The sequence below is a fragment of the Hemiscyllium ocellatum genome, chromosome 4 (genome assembly GCF_020745735.1).
Source record: "Hemiscyllium ocellatum isolate sHemOce1 chromosome 4, sHemOce1.pat.X.cur, whole genome shotgun sequence".
Taxonomy (NCBI): domain Eukaryota; kingdom Metazoa; phylum Chordata; class Chondrichthyes; order Orectolobiformes; family Hemiscylliidae; genus Hemiscyllium; species Hemiscyllium ocellatum.
In genome coordinates this window covers 19779765-19802282 of record NC_083404.1, presented here as the reverse complement: position 1 = coordinate 19802282, position 22518 = coordinate 19779765, and the positions used below count along the sequence as shown (strand labels likewise).

Here is a 22518-nt window from a genome sequence, read left to right as displayed (position 1 = left end):
CCACAAGTCAGAGTATTTTGCGCCCTCTGTCAGAATTAATTGGTTTACTTTTTAAATTTCCACACTCATGCTTGCATTGAACTTCTAAATGGCTCTCAAGAGGCCAGTCAGCCCCTAGTACTTCGCCAGAGTTGTCACTGTTCATTTGTTAATCTTAGCAATAAAAGTAATCAGGATATTAATCACAAACAGGTTCATCTTTCTTTCAGAAATGCTTAATTTCAAGCAACTGGTACTGAGTAGAAATCAGGACGAAGAACCCAGCTGTCCTTGTCCTCCATTTAGAGATGACTTGAATGAGAAGCTTTCAGTTACCTGGAATGCAGTGACTTCAGCCATAGTGCTATCACTAACTCAGAAGAGACTGTACTGTCCTTCATTGGCCAGTTGGATACTGATCAGCACTCAAGAGTCATTATTTAACCTGCTTACTTGTTGCATTAAGATTATTTGATGAACAAGTTTGTGTTCAAGGGCAGTTTTTCTTTATTAGTTTGGACTAATTTGTTATTTATGACAAATTATCAAATGAACACTACAATTTTAATATACATTCAAAAATTCAAGTTGAATTTATAGACACTTATTAACTGTATATTTGTCCAGTGCAACAAATAGCACCATATCTTATGCAGATTGTGCAAATGCCAACATTTCCACCTAATATACAGATGAAAAGCAATCATAATTTAAATATAGAAAGAAAAGGCTAGATTCACAGGCTGCTACTAAAAGCATTGGATAACAATTTCTCAATATAAGATTTAAAGCAAAAAAGGTTTTTGTATTCTTCAATGCAGACTTTCTTGATGTTCTCTTTTACTCAAATAACTAAGTCATATTCTGTTCCTTGTCCTTTGGTAGAAATGTTGGATTGTAAGGACGCCTCCGTCTTGGGCGCTGACAAGGTGTGCTTTCTTCTTTGATGTAACCTGAGCATCAATGGCAGACATATTTGATTTTGAGAGATTTGATTACTTCAAGTTGCAATTCAAATTAAATACCACTAGGTGGTGCAATGTCAGCTCTCAATGGAAAAGGATAGAGTCAGAGATGTACAGCATGGAAACAGACCTTACGATCCAACCATCCATGCTGACCAGATATCCCAACCCAATCTAGTCCCACCTGCCAGCACCCGGCCCATATCCCCCCAAACCCCTCCTATTCATATAACCATCCAGATGCCTTTTAAATGTTGCAATTGTACTAGCTTCCATACTGCCTCTAGCAGCTTATTCCATACATATACCATCTTTTGTGTGGAAAAAGTCGCCCCTTAGGTTTCTTTTATCTTTCCCCTCTGACTCTAACCCATGCCCTCTAGTTCTGGTCTCTCCCATCCCAGAGAAGAGACTTTGTCTATTTACCCTATCCATGCCCCTCATGATTTTATAAATCTCTATAAGGTCACCCCTCAGCCTCTGACACTCCAGGAAAAACAACCCCAGCCTATTCAACATCTCCTTATAGCTCAAATCCTCCAACTCTGCTAACATCCTTGTAAATCTTTTCTGAACCCGTTCAAGTACCACAACATCTTTCCAATAGGAAAGAAACCAGAATTGCACACAATATTCCAACAATGGCCTAACCAATGTCCTGTACAGCCGCAACATGACCTCCTAACTCTTGTACTCAATACTCTGATCAATAAAGGAAAACATACCAAACATCTTCTGTACTATCCTATCTACCTGTGACTCCACTTTCAAGGAGCTACTAACCTGCACTTTAAGGTCACTCCCTACCATTAACTGTATAAGTCCTGCTTAGATTTGCTTGCCAAAATGCAGCACCTCGCATTTATGTGTCAAAATAAATGGATTTCACCATGGAAAAGTATCATTTTACATTCTGTCTGATGACAATCTACTTGCAACCTTGATTTAATACTCATGATGTTTTTTCATTCTGTCCAAGATCTTTGTTTTACAGCTACGTGAAGATAGCACAACTACTGTGATCAGTTTTGCTGAGTTCACTCAAACTTGGGCTTATACAGGGTAAAAGTAATTTTGTTTTAGATTAGATTAGATTCCCTACAGTGTGGAAACAGGCCCTTCGGCCCAACTAGTCCGCACTGATCCTCCGAAGAGTAACCCACCCAGACTCATTTCCCTCTGACTAATGCACCTAACCCTATGGGCAATTTAGCCTGGCCAATTCACCTGACCTACACGTCTTTGGACTGTGGGAGGAAACCAGAGCACCCGGAGGAAACCCACACAGACACAGGGAGAATGTGCAAACTAATGGCTATGCTTTACTCCCCATTTCAAGCAGATTGCCTTGCATGATTTCACAATAATTCCCCAAGTCAATCATCTGTCTCCCACTATTCTCACTGCCCTTTGTGGTCTGACTGCCTCTTTATTTCATAGCTCTCTCTTTCCCAATAGCTTATCCAAAGTGTCAAACAAACTGCTGTATTCCCAGAATAAAATATAGCAAACTAACTATACAATGATCCTGATGAAGGGCTCTAGCCCAAAACGTCGAATTTCCTGTTCCTTGGATGCTGCCTAACCTGCTGTGCTTCAACCAGCAACACATTTTCAGCTCAGTATACAATGATCTCCAAGAGTTCAAGTGAAGATAGATATGGCAAGTTATACTAGCTCTAGACCAATTAGAGTGAACTGTTGGAACATCAAATATCTTTTTCATAATGTTAAAGATACTAGCCTAAAAGGCATAAAATCAAATTTATTCAGCCTCCCAATACCCTGAACTCCATAAATGTAGAAGTGTTAATTCTCCTGTACCTCTGCGTGGATGCACACTGAGAAGTGGCTGTATTATGTGGCAAAGTGTTTTCAGACCAGCTATGTGACTGCTACAAATAACAAAGTTTCTGTTAACGCACCTTATTCTTCACTTTGAGATGTTGTTACAAGAAAATATTTTAATTTACATTTTAACATTGTACCGTAGTTGTTGTGACTTGGTCACACATATTTGGCTATAAATTTGATTTAAATATTTTGAGTGCATTATTTTGTAATTTAATGAGTGATGTCTAAACAAGGATCAGTACAAGAGCTTCTTTCAAGAAACCATAAACATGAAGAAACACAAGGACAATCAAATTCAGTGTGAAACTCAATATAGATTGTTTTTAAAATCCTAACAAACGTAAAGGAACTTGTATTAACCAAATCAGCATGATATCCGTATCTATTCGGCATACTGTAATGCAAGGGTTTCAGAAGGGAATTGAATAAACAAATAAATGGAAAGAAATTTTTGGACTGTGGGATAAAACCCGAGAAGTGGGACTGGCTAAATGCTGTTATGGAGATCTGAAACCAGCTGGTACCACATGACTTTTGTCTGTCTGGTCATCACTTTATTAGAGTCCAGATTAGAGTGGTGCTGGAAAAACACAACAGGTCAGGCAGCGTTTGAGCAGCAGGAAAAATTGGTTTTTTTTTAAATCAACCACTTCAGCCCTAGAGCATCAATGTGGACTTAACCAGTTTCCTCATTTCCCCTCCCCCCACCTTACCCCAATTCCAACCTTCCAGCTCAGCACTGTCCTCATGTCCTGTCCTACCTTCCAATCTTCCTTCCCACCAATCCGCTCCACATTCCCTTCTGACCTATCACCTCCATCCACCTAATGTACTCTTTGTTACCTTCTTCCCAGTCTCATCCCCCTCTCCACTCTGGAGGCTCCCTCCCTTCATTCCTGATGAAGGGCTTTTGCCCGAAACGTCCATTTTTCCTACTCCTTGGATGCTGCCTGACCTGCTGTGCTTTCCAGCACCACACTAATCTAGACTCTGATTTCCAGCATCTGCAGTCCTCACTTTTGCCATCACTTTATTAGACCTAACCCATTAAGAGACAAGTTTGGCATTAGTACTCGCACTTTGCAATATTAGCATTTCCAAATTATGTTATTCCTTAAGAATAACTAATAACGCTGATGAGACATATCACATCAGGTTTCCTTGAGGCAGCACTGTCTCAAGTCCCAAAACAGGGAGAACAATATTAAAATGGTTTCCCCTGATTAATTTAAAAATAAAAACGTTAAATGAACACTGTCATAAGCAAACAGAGTTATATGTAAGAATGTAGTTATCACTAAAAAGAGCAAACAAACTTGACTGCCCCACCAAGTTAGGCTGTACTTTCTCACCTCGATCAACACAGGTTTGTGTTGAGGGGAACCCTACCTCCCAGAAATTCTCAGGTGTGTTTGGTGGGATGTACCGGAATCTATGCCTTGAGCAGTTTGCCAACTTTTTCAATCTTTCTTCCTCTGGTAGATCTGCATAATACTTAAATAAAAGGTGAATGAATTAGAATATTCTTGCACTTCAAATTGCAAGTTATAAAGTAGAACAATACTCTTTGTCAATAACAACTCTCTCCTTCCATTTTCAAATAGTTCTCAGCAGGACTTCAAATAGTTCGGAGCACCAAAACTTAGTTGAGAACATAATATTCATTGAAACAATAAAAAGGGAAAAAGAAATCTGGTCAAAGAAGTCACTTTCTTTTGTTCTTCTAATTAACAATATACTATCAATGACTGTTGGAATTAATGCCCCTTTCCCCAGGGTAGCAGCTGAGTTACATCACAGTACAATTCACATAACACACAATCACAAAAACACAAACTACAGAATACTTCCAAGGATTTGAAATTAGATAAATCCAGTAATTATTAGATGACACTATGCTTCGATTTTTAAAAATGGTTCAATTATAGAACGAAAATAATAAATAGCATAACTGCCCATTCTGGGTGTCAAGGGGAGGGAGAAATTATGATTTACTGTTGTTCCTTTATTGATAAAACATTTTCATCCTTCAAGGAAACGTATCTATTTAACTGCTTCTTGCCTTTTTATTTTACTTATAGCCCTATATCTGATTACTAAACGTTAGGGAGTGATAACCATGTGTAAGCCTTGCAAACTGCATACACCAATGTGGTTCAAAGTACTGCACTGACGCTCGACTACATGCATTCCCTTTGAAACAAACCATCAGGAGCAGGGACGAGCAGCATGAAACAAGGATCCTCCTTCTGTGTGTAGTGATACAGCTGGCCTCCTAAGTCTTAGAACTTGCATTGTGGGTTATCAAACCAACTTCGTACCATTCAACTACAAAGTGCTTTGGCATCTTAGAAATTCTACTACCACTTCAGAAAACAATCTTGTTTACAATCTAATCATAATTTTCTTTTAAAATTTGTGTGCAGTTGTTCAAAAAATAGTATCATGCATCCTAAATCAGTATCAGGGAAAGTTAAGTACTGAATAAGAATCCTATTAATATGAGGTTAGCTTAAGGAAGATGTAGGTCTTAAAATCCATGCTTAAGCAGGGTTTGTCATCATCAATATATATAGTTTTAAAAGTATGATAGTAAAGATGTTAGCCTAAAATTTCCTAAGGTTTGCAGGGCTGATATAGCCATGGAGTTGACAGACTTGCACAATTGCTTAAAGTTAAAAATCACACAACACCAGGTTATAGTCTAACAGGTTTAATTGGAAGCATGTAGTGAGCGTTGCTCTGAAAGCTAGTGTGCTTTCAATTAAACCTGTTGGACTATAACCTGGTGCTGTGTGATTTTTAACTTTGTACACCTCAGTCCAACACCGGCATCTCCAAATCACAATTGCTTAAGGTATCAATGGTGAAAATGTGTTGCTGGTTAAAGCACAGCAGGTCAGGCAGCATCCAAGGAACAGGAAATTCGACGTTTCGGGCCAGAGCCCTTCATCAGGAATGAGGAGAGTTTGCCAGGCAGGCTAAGATAAAAGGTAGGGAGGAGGGACTTGGGGGAGGGGCGATGGAGATGTGATAGGTGGAAGGAGGTCAAGGTGAGGGTGATAGGCTGGAGTGGGGTGGGGGCGGAGAGGTCAGGAAGAAGATTGCAGGTTAGGAGGGTGGTGCTGAGTTCGAGGGAACCGACTGAGACAAGGTGGGGGAGGGGAAATGAGGAAACTGGAGAAATCTGAGTTCATCCCTTGTGGCTGGAGGGTTCCCAGGCGGAAGATGAGGCGCTCTTCCTCCAACCGTCGTGTTGTTATGTTCTGCCGATGGAGGAGTCCAAGGACCTGCATCATGTCCTTGGTGGAATGGGAGGGAGAGTTAAAGTGTTGAGCCACGGGGTGGTTGGGTTGGTTGGTTGGTCCGGGCGTCCCAGAGGTGTTCCCTGAAGCGTTCCGCAAGTAGGCGGCCCGTCTCCCCAATATAGAGGAGGCCACATCGGGTGCAATAGATGATGTGTGTGGAGGTGCAGGTGAATTTGTGGCGGATATGGAAGGATCCCTTGGGGCCTTGGAGAGAAGTAAGGGAGGAGGTGTGGGTGCAAGTTTTGCATTTCCTGGGGTTGCAGGGGAAGGTGCCGGGAGTGGAGGTTGGGTTGGTGGGGGGTGTGGACCTGACGAGGGAGTCATGAAGGAAGTGGTCTTTGCGGAACGCTGATAGGGGAGGGGAGGGAAATATATCCCTGGTGGTGGGGTCCGTTTGGAGGTGGCGGAAACGACAGCGGATGATACGCTGTATATGGAGGTTGGTGGGGTGGTAGGTGAGAACCAGTGGTGTTCTGTCTTGGTGGCGGTTGGAGGGGCGGGGCTCAAGGGCGGAGGAGCGGGAAGTGGAGGAGATGCGGTGGAGGGCATCGTCGATCACGTCTGGGGGGATTCTGCGGTCCTTGAAGAAGGAGGCCATCTGGGCTGTTCGGTATTGGAACTGGTCCTCCTGGGAGCAGATGCGGCGGAGACGAAGGAATTGTGAATATGGGATGGCGTTTTTACAGGGGGCAGGGTGGGAGGAGGTGTAGTCCAGATAGCTGTGGGAGTCAGTCGGTTTATAGTAGATGTCTGTGTTAAAGGTATCAATGGCTCTATTAGAAGTTTGAGGGTGAGGCAATTTACATAAAATGGATTGTGTCTAAGTTAGTGCCAGAGTAACTGGGTCACACACACTGCATGAATTATCCAAAACATCTCAATAGACTTGATGAATTATTTATATCAACCCAGATTCACATAGTAACTAACTGAAAGGAAGAAACACAGACTGTCAACAAAAGTAATCACCTCTAATGCTTAGCAACACTAAAAAGCTGGGACTTTTATTACCCAAGCACTACTAGAGGCATAAGGGTGGACCTTACATTGCATTACACCATCCCAGATTTGCATATGTTCATCAAAAGGTTTGGATGGACGGGAGAATCACAGGGATCTGACAAAATCCAGCTTTGACTTTTATCCTTCCCTCTCTTGACATGGAATTCTAATAATAAAGCCTAAGCAAATATGGTCCTATACTAATTGAAGATGTACTTTTATGTGCTGTCAGATGTCCATGTCTTCAAAAAAAGTTCAGATCTAAAACAAAACCAGAAAATTCTTGTATTTGGTATCATTTACTACAAATGAATAGAAAGAACAGACTGGAAAGAAATAATTTTTTCAGATTTCACCTTTGGTTACAAAAGGGTGATTTTTGAGCCATAAACATGAAACAAAGTAAATAAACTAGAGCCCCAGAACAAGTCTTAGAATATGTTTAACCAGTACTTACAACATCACATTCCTTGCACGTATGCCCATACAATTTTCTTCTCTCTTCTTTGTTACGGACCACCTCAACATGAGGGAAGTTTAAAACTGTATTCTTCCTATTCAGCAAATAATTAAGGTACAATATTTAATAAATATTTGTGATCTTACAATTATTTAAGATTGCTGTGATGTGTGTTTGCTATTGCACAGTTTAAAGATAATTAGACCTATTAAAAACATTAAACTAAATGCAATAATTTCATGAACCTTCCATGAAACACAACAAAATGTAAGATACACTTGTTTGGGATGAAGAAGGTATGCAGTACACTTCTCTCCCCAACTTTTATACACGACTAGAAGAAAATGTAATACTTTTTCAGGATTCCAGGAAGTTAAAACAGATCAATAGTTTTGGTAAAAATGTATTATGAATTGAGAAATGTTTATTCTCATGTATTTTTCATCAATATATCTGTTCACAATAATGAATATGTGATAACATTATTTCATTTAACATCTCTAAAAGTAAATGGAAAGTGTATTTACATTTTGAAAAATGAAAGATCTTTCAGGGACCAAAGGATGAAATCCATACAAAGGACTGCACTATATGAAACTGGATGAATATTGTAATTTAGGTGACAATACGGTCGGCAATTACTTAATTACTTTGTTTTTGGAAAAAGCACTCAAATGAAGCATTCATGGACATGACAGCCATTTTCTTAGTTTTGCTTCAGCCAATGGGGTCTCTGATTGGGTCTCATGGAGAGAAAGTAGTTTGCACAATTCATGTCTATACTGTAGACAAGAGCAGTGTTGATGAAACTCTCAGTCCCACATTCCCCTGGGTGTGTCGAATTTGCATTCTCTAGATCATGTCACCAACTGAACAGCACTAAGCCCGAGATACTCAAAGCAATATGACATTGACAAAAGAATACATGTGTCCATCCAGTTCATAGATAAATAGTCTCCTTTACCCCCAGTAAAACCAGCAGCCTATTTTTCTTACACCAAGTACGAAGATCAAAGGTTGAAGTATGAAAATTAAGCTTTTAGTTGCATCAGGGTACGTTATGCCTAGACTACAACATTAACCTTGGTGATTATTTGTTACCTTTGCCCAGAGTTCAAATAAGGCTGTGCGAAAGATTCATTTTTTGATTTCCCTGGATCTTCTTGAAATACTGAAAAGAAAAAAGTCGTGTTTGCATAAAATGTCAATTCTGCCATCATTTACATACTTATACAAATTGTTGTCCTGAATCTTTGAGCATGTGGATACATCAATGGGCATAAAACAAAAAAAAACTTCACAAGAGGCAGCCACTGGATCGGTCACATTTACAATGATGACTTTTATTTCTATTCATGTGCTGCTTCTTCATGTATTACTTCATTTTGCTCAACTTACGTGTTAAATATTAATTTCTACTACTTCAGATAGGATCGTTCATGTCCACAGATCTATCCACTAACCATTTCTGTTTTCCGGATCATGTTGAATTTATACCTTCCAGTTACCAATATGCTAAACAGTTTCTCCCAAAATACTGTACTTTATGAAAATCCTTTGAAACTTTATTCATTCTCTGCATGGTTTTAACATCCTTCTTAATGTAGGATTTTCCAAATTGCACACCATACAGTTGATTAACCCTCATGAAACTGTCTGAGAACAATTTGGGCTCAACTCAACAAAGAACATTTCAAGTCACCGACAAACGTGGATAGCTGTGCCCTTTACCTTTAACCCTCATTTCTAGATGTTACATTTTATTTTTACAGCCCTGTGGTCTAAAAATATGAACCGCAATCTCCACTTTCTCTCCATAAACAAAATGTTCCAGAAAAGGACTTGTGTGCTTTTGAGTGGATAATAACTATTCACTCATGGCATATTCTTATAGAGTCAGAGAGTCAAAGAGACGTACAGCACTGAAACAGACCCTTTGGTCCAACTTGTCCATGCCAACCACATATCCCAACCCAAGCTAGTCCCACCTGCCAGCACCTGGCCCATATCTCTCCAAACCATTCCTAATCATATACCCATCTGGATGCCTTTTAAATGTTGCAATTATACAAGCCTCCACCACTTCCTCTGGCAGCTTATTCCATACATGCACCACCCTCTGCGTGAAAAAGTTGCCCCTTAGGTCTCTTTTATATCTTTCCCCTCTCGTTCTGGATTGGCCCCATCCAGAGAAAATACTTTGTTTATTTATCCTATCTATGCCCCTCATGATTTTATAAACCTCTATAAGGTCACCCCTCAGCCTCTGATGCTCCAGGGAAAACAGCCTAAGTCTATTCAACATCTCCCTATAGCTCCAATCCTGGCAACACCCTTGTAAATCTTTTCTGAACCCTTTCAAGTTTCACAACATTGTGTCGATAGGAAGGAGACCAGGATTGCCTGCAATATTCCAACCTATGTCCTGTACAGCCTGACCTCCCAACTCCTGTACTCAATACTCTAACCAATAAAGAAAAGCATACCAAACGCCTTCCTCACTACTATCTACTTGACTTCTTAAAATTCAATATTTAATTGAAAATCTAAATCAAATTGAAAGGGAGATTAAAATGGAATTTAGATCAGGTACTGCAAATGATATTTTTTAACATTTCCTTTCATTTCCTGTATTCCACTGTCACGAGTTACCCTATTTTGTCCAGGTAGTCATTCTTTATTGCTGAGTAAAGACAATGACTGCTAATAGGATATTTAGTAAAAACGCACCTCAGATTTTATCCAATGACCAATGACACTTTTCGCCAGACATAACTAGATAACATTCATTAGCAGAAAGTCTGATTAATTTTACTGGTCCATTATTAGTTAATTCTACCAATCCTGTTTCTGGCGCATGATAAAAATTAAAGAAATATTTGCAATTAAAAACAAAGGGACTTCCAGGTTAGAATGTGCCCGTGCGACACTACTATTGCCTACTATGTCACCTGGACAGAAATATCATTTGATCCCAAAATCTAGATTACCATTGTCATATACATTATGTGGACTCTTCATTTCTTCAGGATACGATTCATATTCTCCGTAAGCAGTTCGGTCAAAGACCTCAGCAAGACTTTCATCCATAACATGTCTGCTTCCTGCAGCAAAAATAAACAAAAACAATTAATCACAAAATGGCAAAGGAATTTAGGTTTGTCATTATTTACGGTTTGAGAATGTTGAGATGCATAGCTAAGCTATGGAGCTAATATCATAAGTACTTAACTGTCAATTGGAGTCAATGGGGCACTTATGCTAAACAAACAAGCCATAAGCATCCAGAATAGATCTTTTCATACATGTAACTTATGCTTTTCCTCAATACTCTTTTGCGATCTAAGGCATTTGATTCTTACATATTTCAATACCATTTACCCAAGCTTTGTGATTTCCAATTGATGATATGTGGGTTTGGCCTCTCTATGTGAGGATGTTTAATGATTAACCTGTAAATAGTTTTGTAGTTATAGTGATTTTATATAAAGCACATTAATGAGAGAGACTTCCCAGAGCGTAGCGGGTTTTGATTTCATTGGGTGAGTTTTACAAGTGAACAGAACAGTTGTGTATTTGGCTTCAGCTAGAAGGCTCAAGAATTGTGCTTTTAGCCAAGGGAAACACTTGTAGCTTAGATTTTTAGTATCAGTTTGGTAGAGTTACAGACATCTTGGTTGAAAAACAGCTACTCCTAAAGAAGGAGCATTGTTCAGTTAGAAAATAGATTACTTCCATGAATGGAGTTTAGTTTTAAAGTTCCAGACCAGAAGCTTTTAGTTAAAATCCTGAAGGGATATTTGAAGCTGGGAAAGTCTAAGCTCAGTTGTATGAAGATCCAAAGAAGAGACAATTAAGATTCTCATGACCGGGAAACTGAAGCGCAGGGAAATTAAGCCGTACTGATTTGACAGGGAAGGGAATTCTCTCTGGTATGAATACTATAAAGTAGTGCTGCTTTGATGAATGGGATAGCATTTTACTGAGTGCTCGAAATCTTTAAATTTATGTCATATATAAATAGTTTGGTTTGTTCTATTTTCTCTGTTCATTTGGGTAATAAATTCTTTATTATTACTAAAATCAAATAATTTCAGCTTTGCATGCTTGTGTTTCAGAGAAGAAAACCCTTGTTAAAACCAAAAACAATGATCTACCAAGGCACATTTAAGTCTTGGATCTGTCCAGTACTAATTGGAATCACAATACTTTGATCAAAGCATTGTACAGACCCAGAAAGAGACATGCATTTATCCATGAAGACAAATCAAAACATTATCTCTCACCCTTCAAATGTTTGGTTTTACACAAGGTATTCATTGTCTTTCTGAAATTCATTACATTCTCTCTCTTACACAGCTTTCCTCAGAAGATTATTCCAACTTAACTATTTTTTACAAGAAATTATATCTAAGCTATCAACATTTCCTCATCTAAAACATGAATCCTTATCTCTTTGCACTTCAACATGTGCACTCAATCAGTGCTTTAAATTGACGCACTTCATGTCATTTTGTTTGAATGCTCTTAATCCATTGAAGCCTGTTTTTCCTGCCTTCAATTGCCACTTTCATTTTAACATTGTTTCCATGAGTTGACAGCATTGAAGTTGAGCACAGGCATCAGAGTTGCACATCACAGATATGTGTCTGGTGCTGCCTGCGCTCCTGTTTCAAGCTTCCGGTTTCTCTGGTGCTGGGCTTTGCTTTGTCCCAGTCTTACTTCTTTGTTCTTACTTCTTTGTTCTTACTTTTCAGCTCCAGGTCTAATCTTCTCTTTGCTCCTGAATTCAAACTGAGAATCATGGCCTCCATCTAGTGGCAGAAGTCAGTCAGTGCAAGTAGTTCTGGCAGTCTAGCTCCACCAACCAACTTCTGCCATTAAATGGAGTTTGGTCAATCTAACAGGACTGTAATGTACAGTAAAGGGAAGGACAGTTATTTTTTAAATATTGTTTTGCACTTCTTTTGTATTTATTTTCCTTTTTGTTTCCCATACCAAAAATGACCATAGGAACCTATTCTTAGAATCAAGCCATTTGGATGCAGAACTGGCTTGACGTAGAAGACAGAGGATAGTAGTGGAGGGTTGCCTTTCAGGCTGGAGGCCTGTGATCAGTGGAGTGCCACACGGATCGGTGCTGGGTCCACTGCTTTTTCACATTTATACAAATGATTTGGATGTGAACATCGGAGATATAGTTAGTAAGTTTGTGGGCGGTATGGTGGCACAACAGTTAGCACTGCTGCCTCACAGCGCCAAAGACCCGGGTTCAATTCCCGCCTCAGGCGACAGACTGTGCGGAGTTTGCACCTTCTCCCAGTGTCTGCGTGGGTTTCCTCTGGGTGTTCCGGTTTCCTCCCACAGTCCAAAGATGTGCGGGTCAGGTGAATTGGCCATGGAGGTGCAGAGGACAGCAAAGAAAGTTACCTCTGAGTACAATGGGAATCTTGTTCAGTGGGGACAATGGGCTGAGGAGTGGCAGTTGGAACTTAATTTAGATAAACGTGAGGTGCTGCATTTTGGAAAAGCAAATCAGAACAGGATTTACACACTTAAATGGTAAGATCCTGGAGAATTCCTTGAAAGTGGAGTCACAGGTAGATAGCAGTGAAGGAGGCATTTGGTTTGCTTCCCTTTACTGGCCAGACCAATAAATATAGGAGTTGGAAAGATAATGTTGCGGCTGTACAAGACATTGGTTAGGCTCCTTTTGGAATATTGTGTGCAATCCTGGCCTCTCTCCTATTGGAAGGATGTTGTGAAACTTGAAAGGGTTCAGAAAACATTTACAAAGATGTTGCCAGGTTTGGAAGATTTGAGCTATAGAGAGAGGCTGAATAGGTTGGGGCTGTTTTTCCTGCACCGTCAGAGGCTAGGGGTGATCTTATAGAAGTTTATGCAATCATGAGGTGCATGGATAAGGTAAATAAACAAGGTCTTTTCTCTAGGATGAAGTCTAGAACTAGAAGGCATTGGTTTAGGGTATGGGGGAAGAATTTAAAAAGGGACCTAAGCGATAACGTTTTCACGCAAAGGGTGATGTGTGTATGGAATGAGCTGGCAGAGGAAGTGGAGGAGGTTGGTACAATTACAACATTTAAAAGGCATCTGGATGGATATATGAATAGGAAGGGTTTAGAGGGATATGGGCCAAGTGCTGGCAAATGGGACTAGATTAGGTTAGGATATCTGGTCAGCATGGACGAGTTGGACCAAAGGGTCTCTTTCTGTGCTGTACATCTCTATGACTCTAAGATCAGTGTTCAGCTCGGTCTGGAGATAATATGTAATCATGAATGAGAAATATCGTCCAATACCACAGAAATTACTCTAATCTTTATAATGCGTCAAGTTACTGGCTGATCAGCCATAACTAAGACTTACTGTCCCATTAGAATATCAATTACTCCTGGCTGAACAAAAAAACTGAAACTTTTTAATCAGTCCTCAGTGTATTACAGAGGATCATTAGTTTCAGGCCTTACGGCGATTCGATGTCTATTCAATTGGTGAAAACTGCGACACTTTGGTGTAGCAGGGTATCTGACATTAACATCCAACTCCTGAGTATAAGTAGAATAGCACTAATGGGAGCAGTATAGTGAGACTCTTAAGTGGGCGTAGTTGGCATTTAGGGCGTTAGTTGGCATTTAGGTGGTAAGGGCTGAAAAACGTGTTGCTGGAAAAGCGCAGCAGGTCAGGCAGCATCAAAGGAGCAGGAGAATCAACGTTTCAGGCATAAGCCCTTCTTCAGGATTGAGGAGGGTGTGCCAAGCAGGCTAAGATAAAAGGTAGGGAGGAGGGACTTGGGAGAAGGGCATTGGGAATGCGATAGGTGGAAGGAGGTTAAGGTGAGGGTGATAGGCCGGAGAGGAGTTGGGGGCAGAGAGGTCGGGAAGAAGATTGCAGGTCAAGAAGGTGGTGCTGAGTCCAAGGGTTGGGACTGAGAAAAGGTGGGGGGAGGGGAAATGAGGAAGCTGGAAAAATCTACATTCATCCCATGTGGTTGGAAGGTTCCTAGGCGGAAGATGAGGCGCTCTTCCTCCAGGCGTCATGTTGCCATGGTCTGGCGATGGAGGTGGCCAAGGACCTGCATGTCCTTGGCAGAGTGGAAGGGGGAGTTAAAGTGTTCAGCCACGGGGCGGTTGGGTTGGTTGGTGCGGGTGTCCCAGAGGTGTTCTCTGAAACGTTCCGCAAGTAGGCGTCCTGTCTCCCCAATGTACAGGAGGCCACATCGGGTGCAGCAGATGCAGTAAATGATGTGTGTGGAGGTGCAGGTGAATTTGTGAAAGATATAGAAGGATCCCTTGGGGCCTTGGAGGGAAATGAGGGGGAGGTGTGGGCGCAAGTTTTGCATTTCTTGCGGTTGCAGGGGTAGGTGCCGTGAGTGGAGGTTGGGTTGGCGGGGGGTGTGGACCCGACGAGGGAGTTGCGGAGGGAGTGGTCTTTCCGGAACATTGATAGGGGAGGGGAGGGAAATATATCCTTGGTGGTGGGGTCTGTTTGGAGGTGGCGGAAATGATGAAGGATGATACGATGTATCCGGAGGTTAGTGGGGTGGTAGGTGAGGACCAGTGGGGTTCTGTCCTGGTGGCGATTGGAGAGGCGGGGTTCGAGGGCGGAGGAGTGGGAAGCAGAGGAGTTACGGTGGATAGCATCGTCAACCACTTCTGAGGGGAACTTGCAGTCTTTGAAGAAGGAGGCCATCTGGGTTGTTCAGTATTGGAATTGGTCCTACTGGGAGCAGATGCGGCGGAGGCGAAGGAATTGGGAATATGGGATGGCGTTTTTACAGGGGGCAGGGTGGGAGGAGGTGTAATCTAGGTAGCTATGGGAGTCAGTCGGTTTTAGTAAACGTCAGTGTTGATTCGGTCGTCCGAGATAGAAATGGAGAGGTCTAGGAAGGGGAGGGAGGAGTCTGAGACGGTCCAGGTAAATTTGAGGTCGGGGTGGAAGGTTTTAGTAAAGTGGATGAACTGTTCAACCTACTTGTGGGAGCAGAGATAACGCCGATACAGTCATCCATGTAGCGGAGGAAAAGGTGGAGGGTGGTGCCAGTGTAGCTGCGGAAGATGGACTGTTCCAGTCGATTCTCCTGCTCCTTGGATGCTGCCTGACCTGCTGCGCTTTTCCAGCAACACATTTTTCAGTTCTGATCTCCAGCGTCTGCAGTCCTCACTTTCTCCCATTTTGGTGGTAAGGCCCAATCTGAGCTTTTCTACACCTTAGTAAGGGGCAGTCAGAAAATGATAGGCTCTCCAATTGCATTTACCCACCTGTGCTTAGGGAGGGAATTAAATTCCACACTAGAAGGCGACAGCATTCACATCATTTGTTTGATGACATGTTAGATTTTCAAAGGTTTGTAAGTGAAATATTGATTTTATATTTTCAGCATTGCTAGTTGGAATAAAGTGTCTTTGCACGAAATTGTGCTGTTGAAATTAGCCCAGAATTGCTTAAAAGTAAAATAAAATATTCTTTTTATTTCCTTACCAAGGTTAGACTGGTTGATTCTTGATTCTTTTGGTTTCTGCAACATACTTTCACTCACATAAGTGCAGTCCATATCCAGGCTATTCATCCCTGGTTGCCTGATGGCTTTCTAGAGAAATAAAGAAAATTTAAATTGTTCTATCAACAGCTTTTATTCTACAATTGAATAAAAGCGTTACGTATGATTAATGTTCTAATAATGGAATTTTTTTTTGCATTCCTAATGCATGATTTAGATTTGAGTTAGTGATTTGTTCACCACAAAATAAAGCAGACAGGTGGTAGTTTATGATATCACTGCAGAATGAGTCCAGTTGAATTGCTCGAAATTTTAGAGTATTATTGATATCGTTTCATTTAAAATGAATTAAAATTGTGTGTTTGCTGACATTGCTTTAAATCATCCACAGACAGCCAAATCAGGAATCCAAGAATCAAAGCATTCCCCACCACCCACCCAGCATCCAATTCTCTCCTATCCACCTGCTCTCCTCTCTCAATTTGCATCCTATCCCGATTCTCTCCTCATGTTTCAATGCATGTGCAGAGTGATAAAGGTTATGGGGTATGAACAGTCCAATAAGAATTAATTTTGAATTGATGTCAGGGTCATATAGATCTATAGCACAGAAAATGGCTCTTTGGCCCATTGCAACCTTATCAGTTTAAAAACAACTACCTAACAATTTTAATCCCATATTCTACCACTCAAAGAGCTAGTATTGAGTTGAATGGCCTCATTTATATTTGAAATCACAGATGATTGCAATAAGAATGAACAACTGATCCAAACATAATACAAACAGTCTCACATTTATATAATCGGTTACCTTTGAGTCCACTTCTGAAGCACCCATTGTGCAATCTGCTCCTGGATCCATGCTCCACTGAATGTTTTCTGATTTTGTTGCTGAAATTATCAAAATTTTAAAATCAATGAGCATGTTATCTCAATTTTTAAATAGACCTCATCTTATCAGAAAGATAGGGTGGCTTATTTTTATTTTGCAACAAATCAAAATGATTCGGCTGTAGAAAAGATGGAATTATCTTTATATTCCTTTGTCAGTAGCAAATGTAAGGTACGACATATATAAAATCCAAATGGGTCTTGTTTGCTTGAAGCAAGGGTTAAACAGGCAAGAGCAGCCCAGAAGAGACTGAAAGAAGTGAGAGCAGAGAGAGGAAACAGAAGGATAAGGAGCGAAAGAGGTACAAGGAAAAGACAGAACGAAACAGCATTAGGGAGAGAAAGATGAAGGAAAGCTCATCTAGTTGCAGCGACTGGTTTGTTTTATAATGAAAAATATTTAATATACTGAAACTTGCTATGTTCTTTGGGAAAAAGTTGAAACCTCTGATCTGGTACTTAACCAGGTTTACAAAGCAAGGCAAAATGCTCATTGGTGCCAATATTAATCAGAAATACTTGAGGCTAGAGAAGACTCTCAAGGGTACTTAAATTTTCATTTTATGGATGGCCGGGTGCAATTAAGATTGGTGCTTTGTTAAGGTACAGTGAAGTTGCTCGATAGGCTGCAGAATCTATAGGTTAGGAAGGGGCAGCCATTGTGTGTCCTGCTGGAACTGTGTAAGTAGCTATTGCAAATGAAACTGGATTAGTATTAGCTCGCTATCCATCATAAATGGATTGCCAGCAGCATTCAAGAGTCATGTGTGAATGATGCATGATGAGAAAAGGTACTAAAGGGCAACTGCTATGCTTGAATAGTCAACAATACCAACCAGAAATGGGAAAAGTTGAGAGATAAATTTAGAAGCAGTGACTGGGAAACTAGCCTGTTTATATTGTTGCCAGTCTGTCCGATTACTTGGGCTTGTTTTGCTGATTTGCAAGAACACTGACTTATGTTTATACAGTGCACTTAACACATTAAACATCCATAGGTTGGGAGTACCCCAGTCTTGGACGTGAGAACTCTAATCCTAATGGATTGAATTTATGTTTCAGAATCAACACTAACTGGCCCGCGTTAGTGTTTATACACTAGACCAGCCTCTTCCCACCTGATTTAACTCAAGTCCTTGCCCTTCCATTGTTTTTTCCCTTATGAATTATATAATTATTTCTTAAATAATATGTACCCATTCATTTCAATTAGCAGAAAGTTTTACCTCTAATCAGAGTAATGAAAATTCTCCTGAATTCCTTATTGCAGTTATTAGTGACTATCTTAGATTTATGGCTTCTAGGTGTGTATTCCATCATTCCAATATCCAGTCTCTCAAATTACTTCACTATTTTAAAGAACTGTGTTACTTAATTCTTCGAGTATCATCTTTCAGTTCTGCTATCACTTTCAGGAATCTGTCATTAATTTTCTTCACTGCCTCCATACTAAACAATTCACCAAGCAAAAGCTCATCAAAGTTCGATACAAGTTTAACAACTCCCTGCTGGATGAGGATTTTATGCCAAACCTGGACCAGATGATGGTAGAGAGAAATTAAGACAATCTATGGCATAGATTCCAAAGCCAAACAATAGCATAGAGCAGAGTCAACTAAAGTAATTGAAAGGTCGCCCCCCAAGTTGAATAGAGTAAAACACAAAAGCATTGAATAGGGCACAGACTCATTTTTATTTCAATTCAAAATATGAATTACAAAGAAAATATTATCTTTAGATACTTAAAATGTTTGAAAAAGGGGACTTAGAATAATCAATTTGAAAAAACAAAAAGAAACTGGATAAGTTTTTTTCAGATATGGAAGACTAATGTCTGGTCCTTCAGCTGACATTTTGCTTTAGATCCAAGCTGTAATGGAGCAGACCAGGAGAAGAAACTCAAAATAAAGACAATAGTCTCAAAACTTTCTCAAAACAATTAGTCAGTTCACAATATTCTAAACCAGACAAGAATCATGATACATTATCCAAAGTCCACAATTCAATTGAATCATTTGAATACCACTGAGTTACCTGAATTACTAACTTACCATCATTATCAGTGTTTTTACACTTTCCAATTGTTGCACAAGGATTTGGGTTTGGTTGAAGCACCGAGGTGGGCTCTGATTCTGTGGATACTGTTTTTGCAATTTTCCTTGTTGGAACTTCGACTTCAAAATCCTGAGACAAGAATATGAAATACTTTTTAGGAAATGAATAATGCAAAATGGGATTGATTTCTCCAAGTTTCCTGTTGGCACTACAGATCTTTCATTGGGGTCAAGCTGAAGTCTTTAGCAGTTTAGTCCACCTGTGTAAAGATACCATCTTCGTAAACAAGCTGAACCAAGTTGCAGAAATAGCAGTTTGAGGTCAATTAAGATTCTGATTGACAATTAAATTTCAGACTAGCTGACATTAAAGAAGCTACATATTATTTTGATGACCAGTCCTTCATGATCTCTTTAAATGGTGACTGTTGAACAAAAGCAAAACAAAAAAAAAATCAGTATTAAGGATTTCCAGAAGTCAAAAAACATGGCTGAAATTTTACAATTCTTTTCCTGTTCGAGATAATGTATATTTGAAATTAACTTTGGACACATCAACCCTTCATGATCTTAGCAAAGACTTCAAAACTCAAGCAATATTTTTCTCAGAAATTCGTGGAGAAAGTTACCTCAGCAGAGCCAGTGCTGTGCCATTTCACTTCAGTGGAAACCATATAAAGTGACGTAGACAAAGGGAGTGTTTAGTCAAGGGGGTCTTGCTACAGGTTCACTTAATCTACATGAGCAATGAAGGAAAAGATGAGGGCACAGCAGACCTGCTGTTGCAAAAGAATGGGTCAGAAATCTACATCCCTTTGGATACAGACTATGTCTTAGCCTCTGAAACTTGAGTACAACATCGAGTGTGTCATCTCTGCCCACTGGTCTAAATCAGCCCGAAATGTCTCATTGGATGTCAGTCAGTACACTCCATACACTGTCAGTGAATTTGATGACGTAGAAGCTGTGTGTATCACAGCACAGACATTGCTTCTGAAGAACACTTCAGTGCTATCCTGGAAGTTTCTGGTTTAGCACCTCCAAGTATACTTAAATCATTGTAATCATCAAATATTCCCAACATTGTAGACTAAAATCAAATTTTCAAACAACATACAACCATATTGCCCATTTTCAGATCTTCAACAAAATAACATGGACATTGAAGCCACGGAATCCATTAATTTTATAACATAATGGTAATTGAGGTAGTAGAGGGAAAGAGACAACACGTCGTCAACTTATAAAAGGTCCAACCTGAAGTGAACCTCTCAAATATATTTGGGAATGTGGTCCATTATTTAAAACTGTTCCTGCAAAGCACACACTCAATTCTGGGGTGCTGCTTAATCTTGAAATTATTTATCATTACCCAAGTAAATATTAAAGCAAAGTAATTAGTTAACCTTTTGTGTCATTTCACATTTGCAGATTTTGATTTTATCCAGTTCATTCTTCAGTGATCCATATTCTCACCTGAGTTTTCTTGTTGTTTGTAAAATCTTTTGCTTTTTGTTTTGTTTCAAGTTCCTTGATTGTTTCATGATTCCATCTTGTTTCCTTCTCTTGTTCTAACTTCTCTCCCAGTCTCTATATATTTGTTCCTGCCACACATTGCTGCTGTTTTCCTTATATTTATTAATATCCCAATTCAAAGTCCCTTAAAATGAGATTTGGCCCATACAATACCCAGAACTTCATTGCTATTGCTACTTATGTTCTGAAGAAAGAAATGTTAACTCTCAATTTCTCTCCACAGATGTTGCCAGACCTGTTGTGTTTTTACAGCAAGTTCTGCTTTTCTTTGATTTCTAGCATTGGGAGTACTTTTGGTTTTTTTGTTCATTGCTATTGCTGATATTTTATGTCATATTTATTTCTCTTCACAGCTTTAGTTCATCCACCATCGCCAGATCTGGCAGTGAGTCTTTCCTTCATAGATTTTTTATTAACCTACTCAGTTAAAGGTAAGTCCTGTACACACTAAGAGCCTCATTCCCTTATCCCTGTTGCCTACCTCTTCTGGCCAAAAAATTTCCTCTGATTATTATTTTGTAGAATAACACACACACACACACACACACACACATATATAATATGATATATAAATTATTGCTAAAAGTTTCAAATTCATATCAGAAATGAAATGAAAACAAAACATATTTTTCTACTCATTTATGTTTGGCCAGGATCTCTCACTGCGATGTGTGGTATGGGGAATGAGTAAAAAGTATAACTTCCTACTGCCACATCATCTTCATTGCCACTGAGTGCAGTCTGATAGAAACGCTATGATTTTCTTGCGCCTTTCCTGGGAGAGGGCTAGCTGTCTACCAACCCCGGAAAGTTGATATTACAGAAGCTCAGTAGCATGGAAGAATCCCATTAGCCTCAATGACCGTAAGACCATAAGACATAGGAGTGAAAGTAAGGCTATTCAGCCCATCGAGTCCACTCCGCCATCCAATCATGGCTGATGGGCATTTCAACTCCACTTACCAGCATTCTCCCCATAGCCCTTAATTCCTTGTGACATCAAGAATTTATCAATCTTTGCCTTGAAAACATTTAGCGTCCCGGCCTCCACTGCACTCTGCGGCAATGAATTCCACAGACCCACCACTCTCTGGCTGAAGAAATGTCTCCGCATTTCTGTTCTGAATTGACCCCCTCTAATTCTAAGGCTGTGTTCACGGGTCCTAGTCTCCTTGCCTAACGGAAACAATTTCCTAGCGTCCACCCTTTCCAAGCCATGTATTATCTTGTAAGTTTCTATTAAATCTCCCCTTAATCTTCTAAACTCCAATGAATACAATCCCAGGATCCTCAGCCGTTCCTCGTATGTTAGACCCACCATTGGAGGGATCATCCATGTGAATCTCCACTGGACACGCTCCAGTGCCAGTATGTCCTTCCTGAGGTGTGGGGACCAAAACTGGACACAGTACTCCAAATGGGGCCTAACCAGAGCTTTATAAAGTCTCAGTAGCACAAAGGTGCTTTTATATTCCACCCTCTTGAGATAACTGACAACATTGCATTCGCTTTCTTAATCATGGACTTAACCTGCATGTTTACCTTTAGAGAATCCTCGACTAGCACTCCCAGATCCCTTTGTATTTTGGCTTTATGATTCTTCTCACCGTTTAGAAAATAGTCTATGTTTTTATTCTTTTTTCCAAAGTGCAAGGCCTCGCATTTGCTCACGTTGAATTCCATCAGCCATTTCCTGGACCACTCTCCCAAACTGTCTAGATCCTTCTGCAGCCTCCCCACTTCCTCAGTACCACCTGCCTGTTCACCTAACTTCATATCATCGGCAAACTTCGCTAGAATGCCCCCAGTCCCTTCATCCAGATCATTAATATATAATGTGAACAGCTGCGGCCCCAACACAGAACCCTGTGGGACACTGCTTGTCACTGGCTGCCATTCTGAAAAAGAACCTTTTATTACAACTTTCTGCCTTCTGTCAGACAGCCAATCC

General features: G+C 40.1%; 1 protein-coding gene across 5 annotated transcripts in view; it reads right to left on the bottom strand.

Annotated features, from left to right (window-relative positions):
- Positions 1–485: 485 nt before the first annotated feature.
- rbbp8 (retinoblastoma binding protein 8) overlaps positions 486–22518 on the bottom strand; it is a 157720-nt gene continuing 135687 nt past the window's right edge. For all 5 annotated transcript variants that reach the window (XM_060822818.1, XM_060822815.1, XM_060822817.1 and 2 more), the window contains 8 exons: positions 19029–19161; positions 16898–16977; positions 16068–16176; positions 10559–10672; positions 8670–8739; positions 7566–7662; positions 4151–4292; positions 486–932 (listed from right to left, as the gene is read on the bottom strand). In XM_060822818.1, the coding sequence (XP_060678801.1) occupies positions 832–932; positions 4151–4292; positions 7566–7662; positions 8670–8739; positions 10559–10672; positions 16068–16176; positions 16898–16977; positions 19029–19161 (846 nt within the window). In that variant the 3' untranslated portion in view covers positions 486–831. The remainder of the gene's footprint in view (positions 933–4150; positions 4293–7565; positions 7663–8669; positions 8740–10558; positions 10673–16067; positions 16177–16897; positions 16978–19028; positions 19162–22518) is intronic.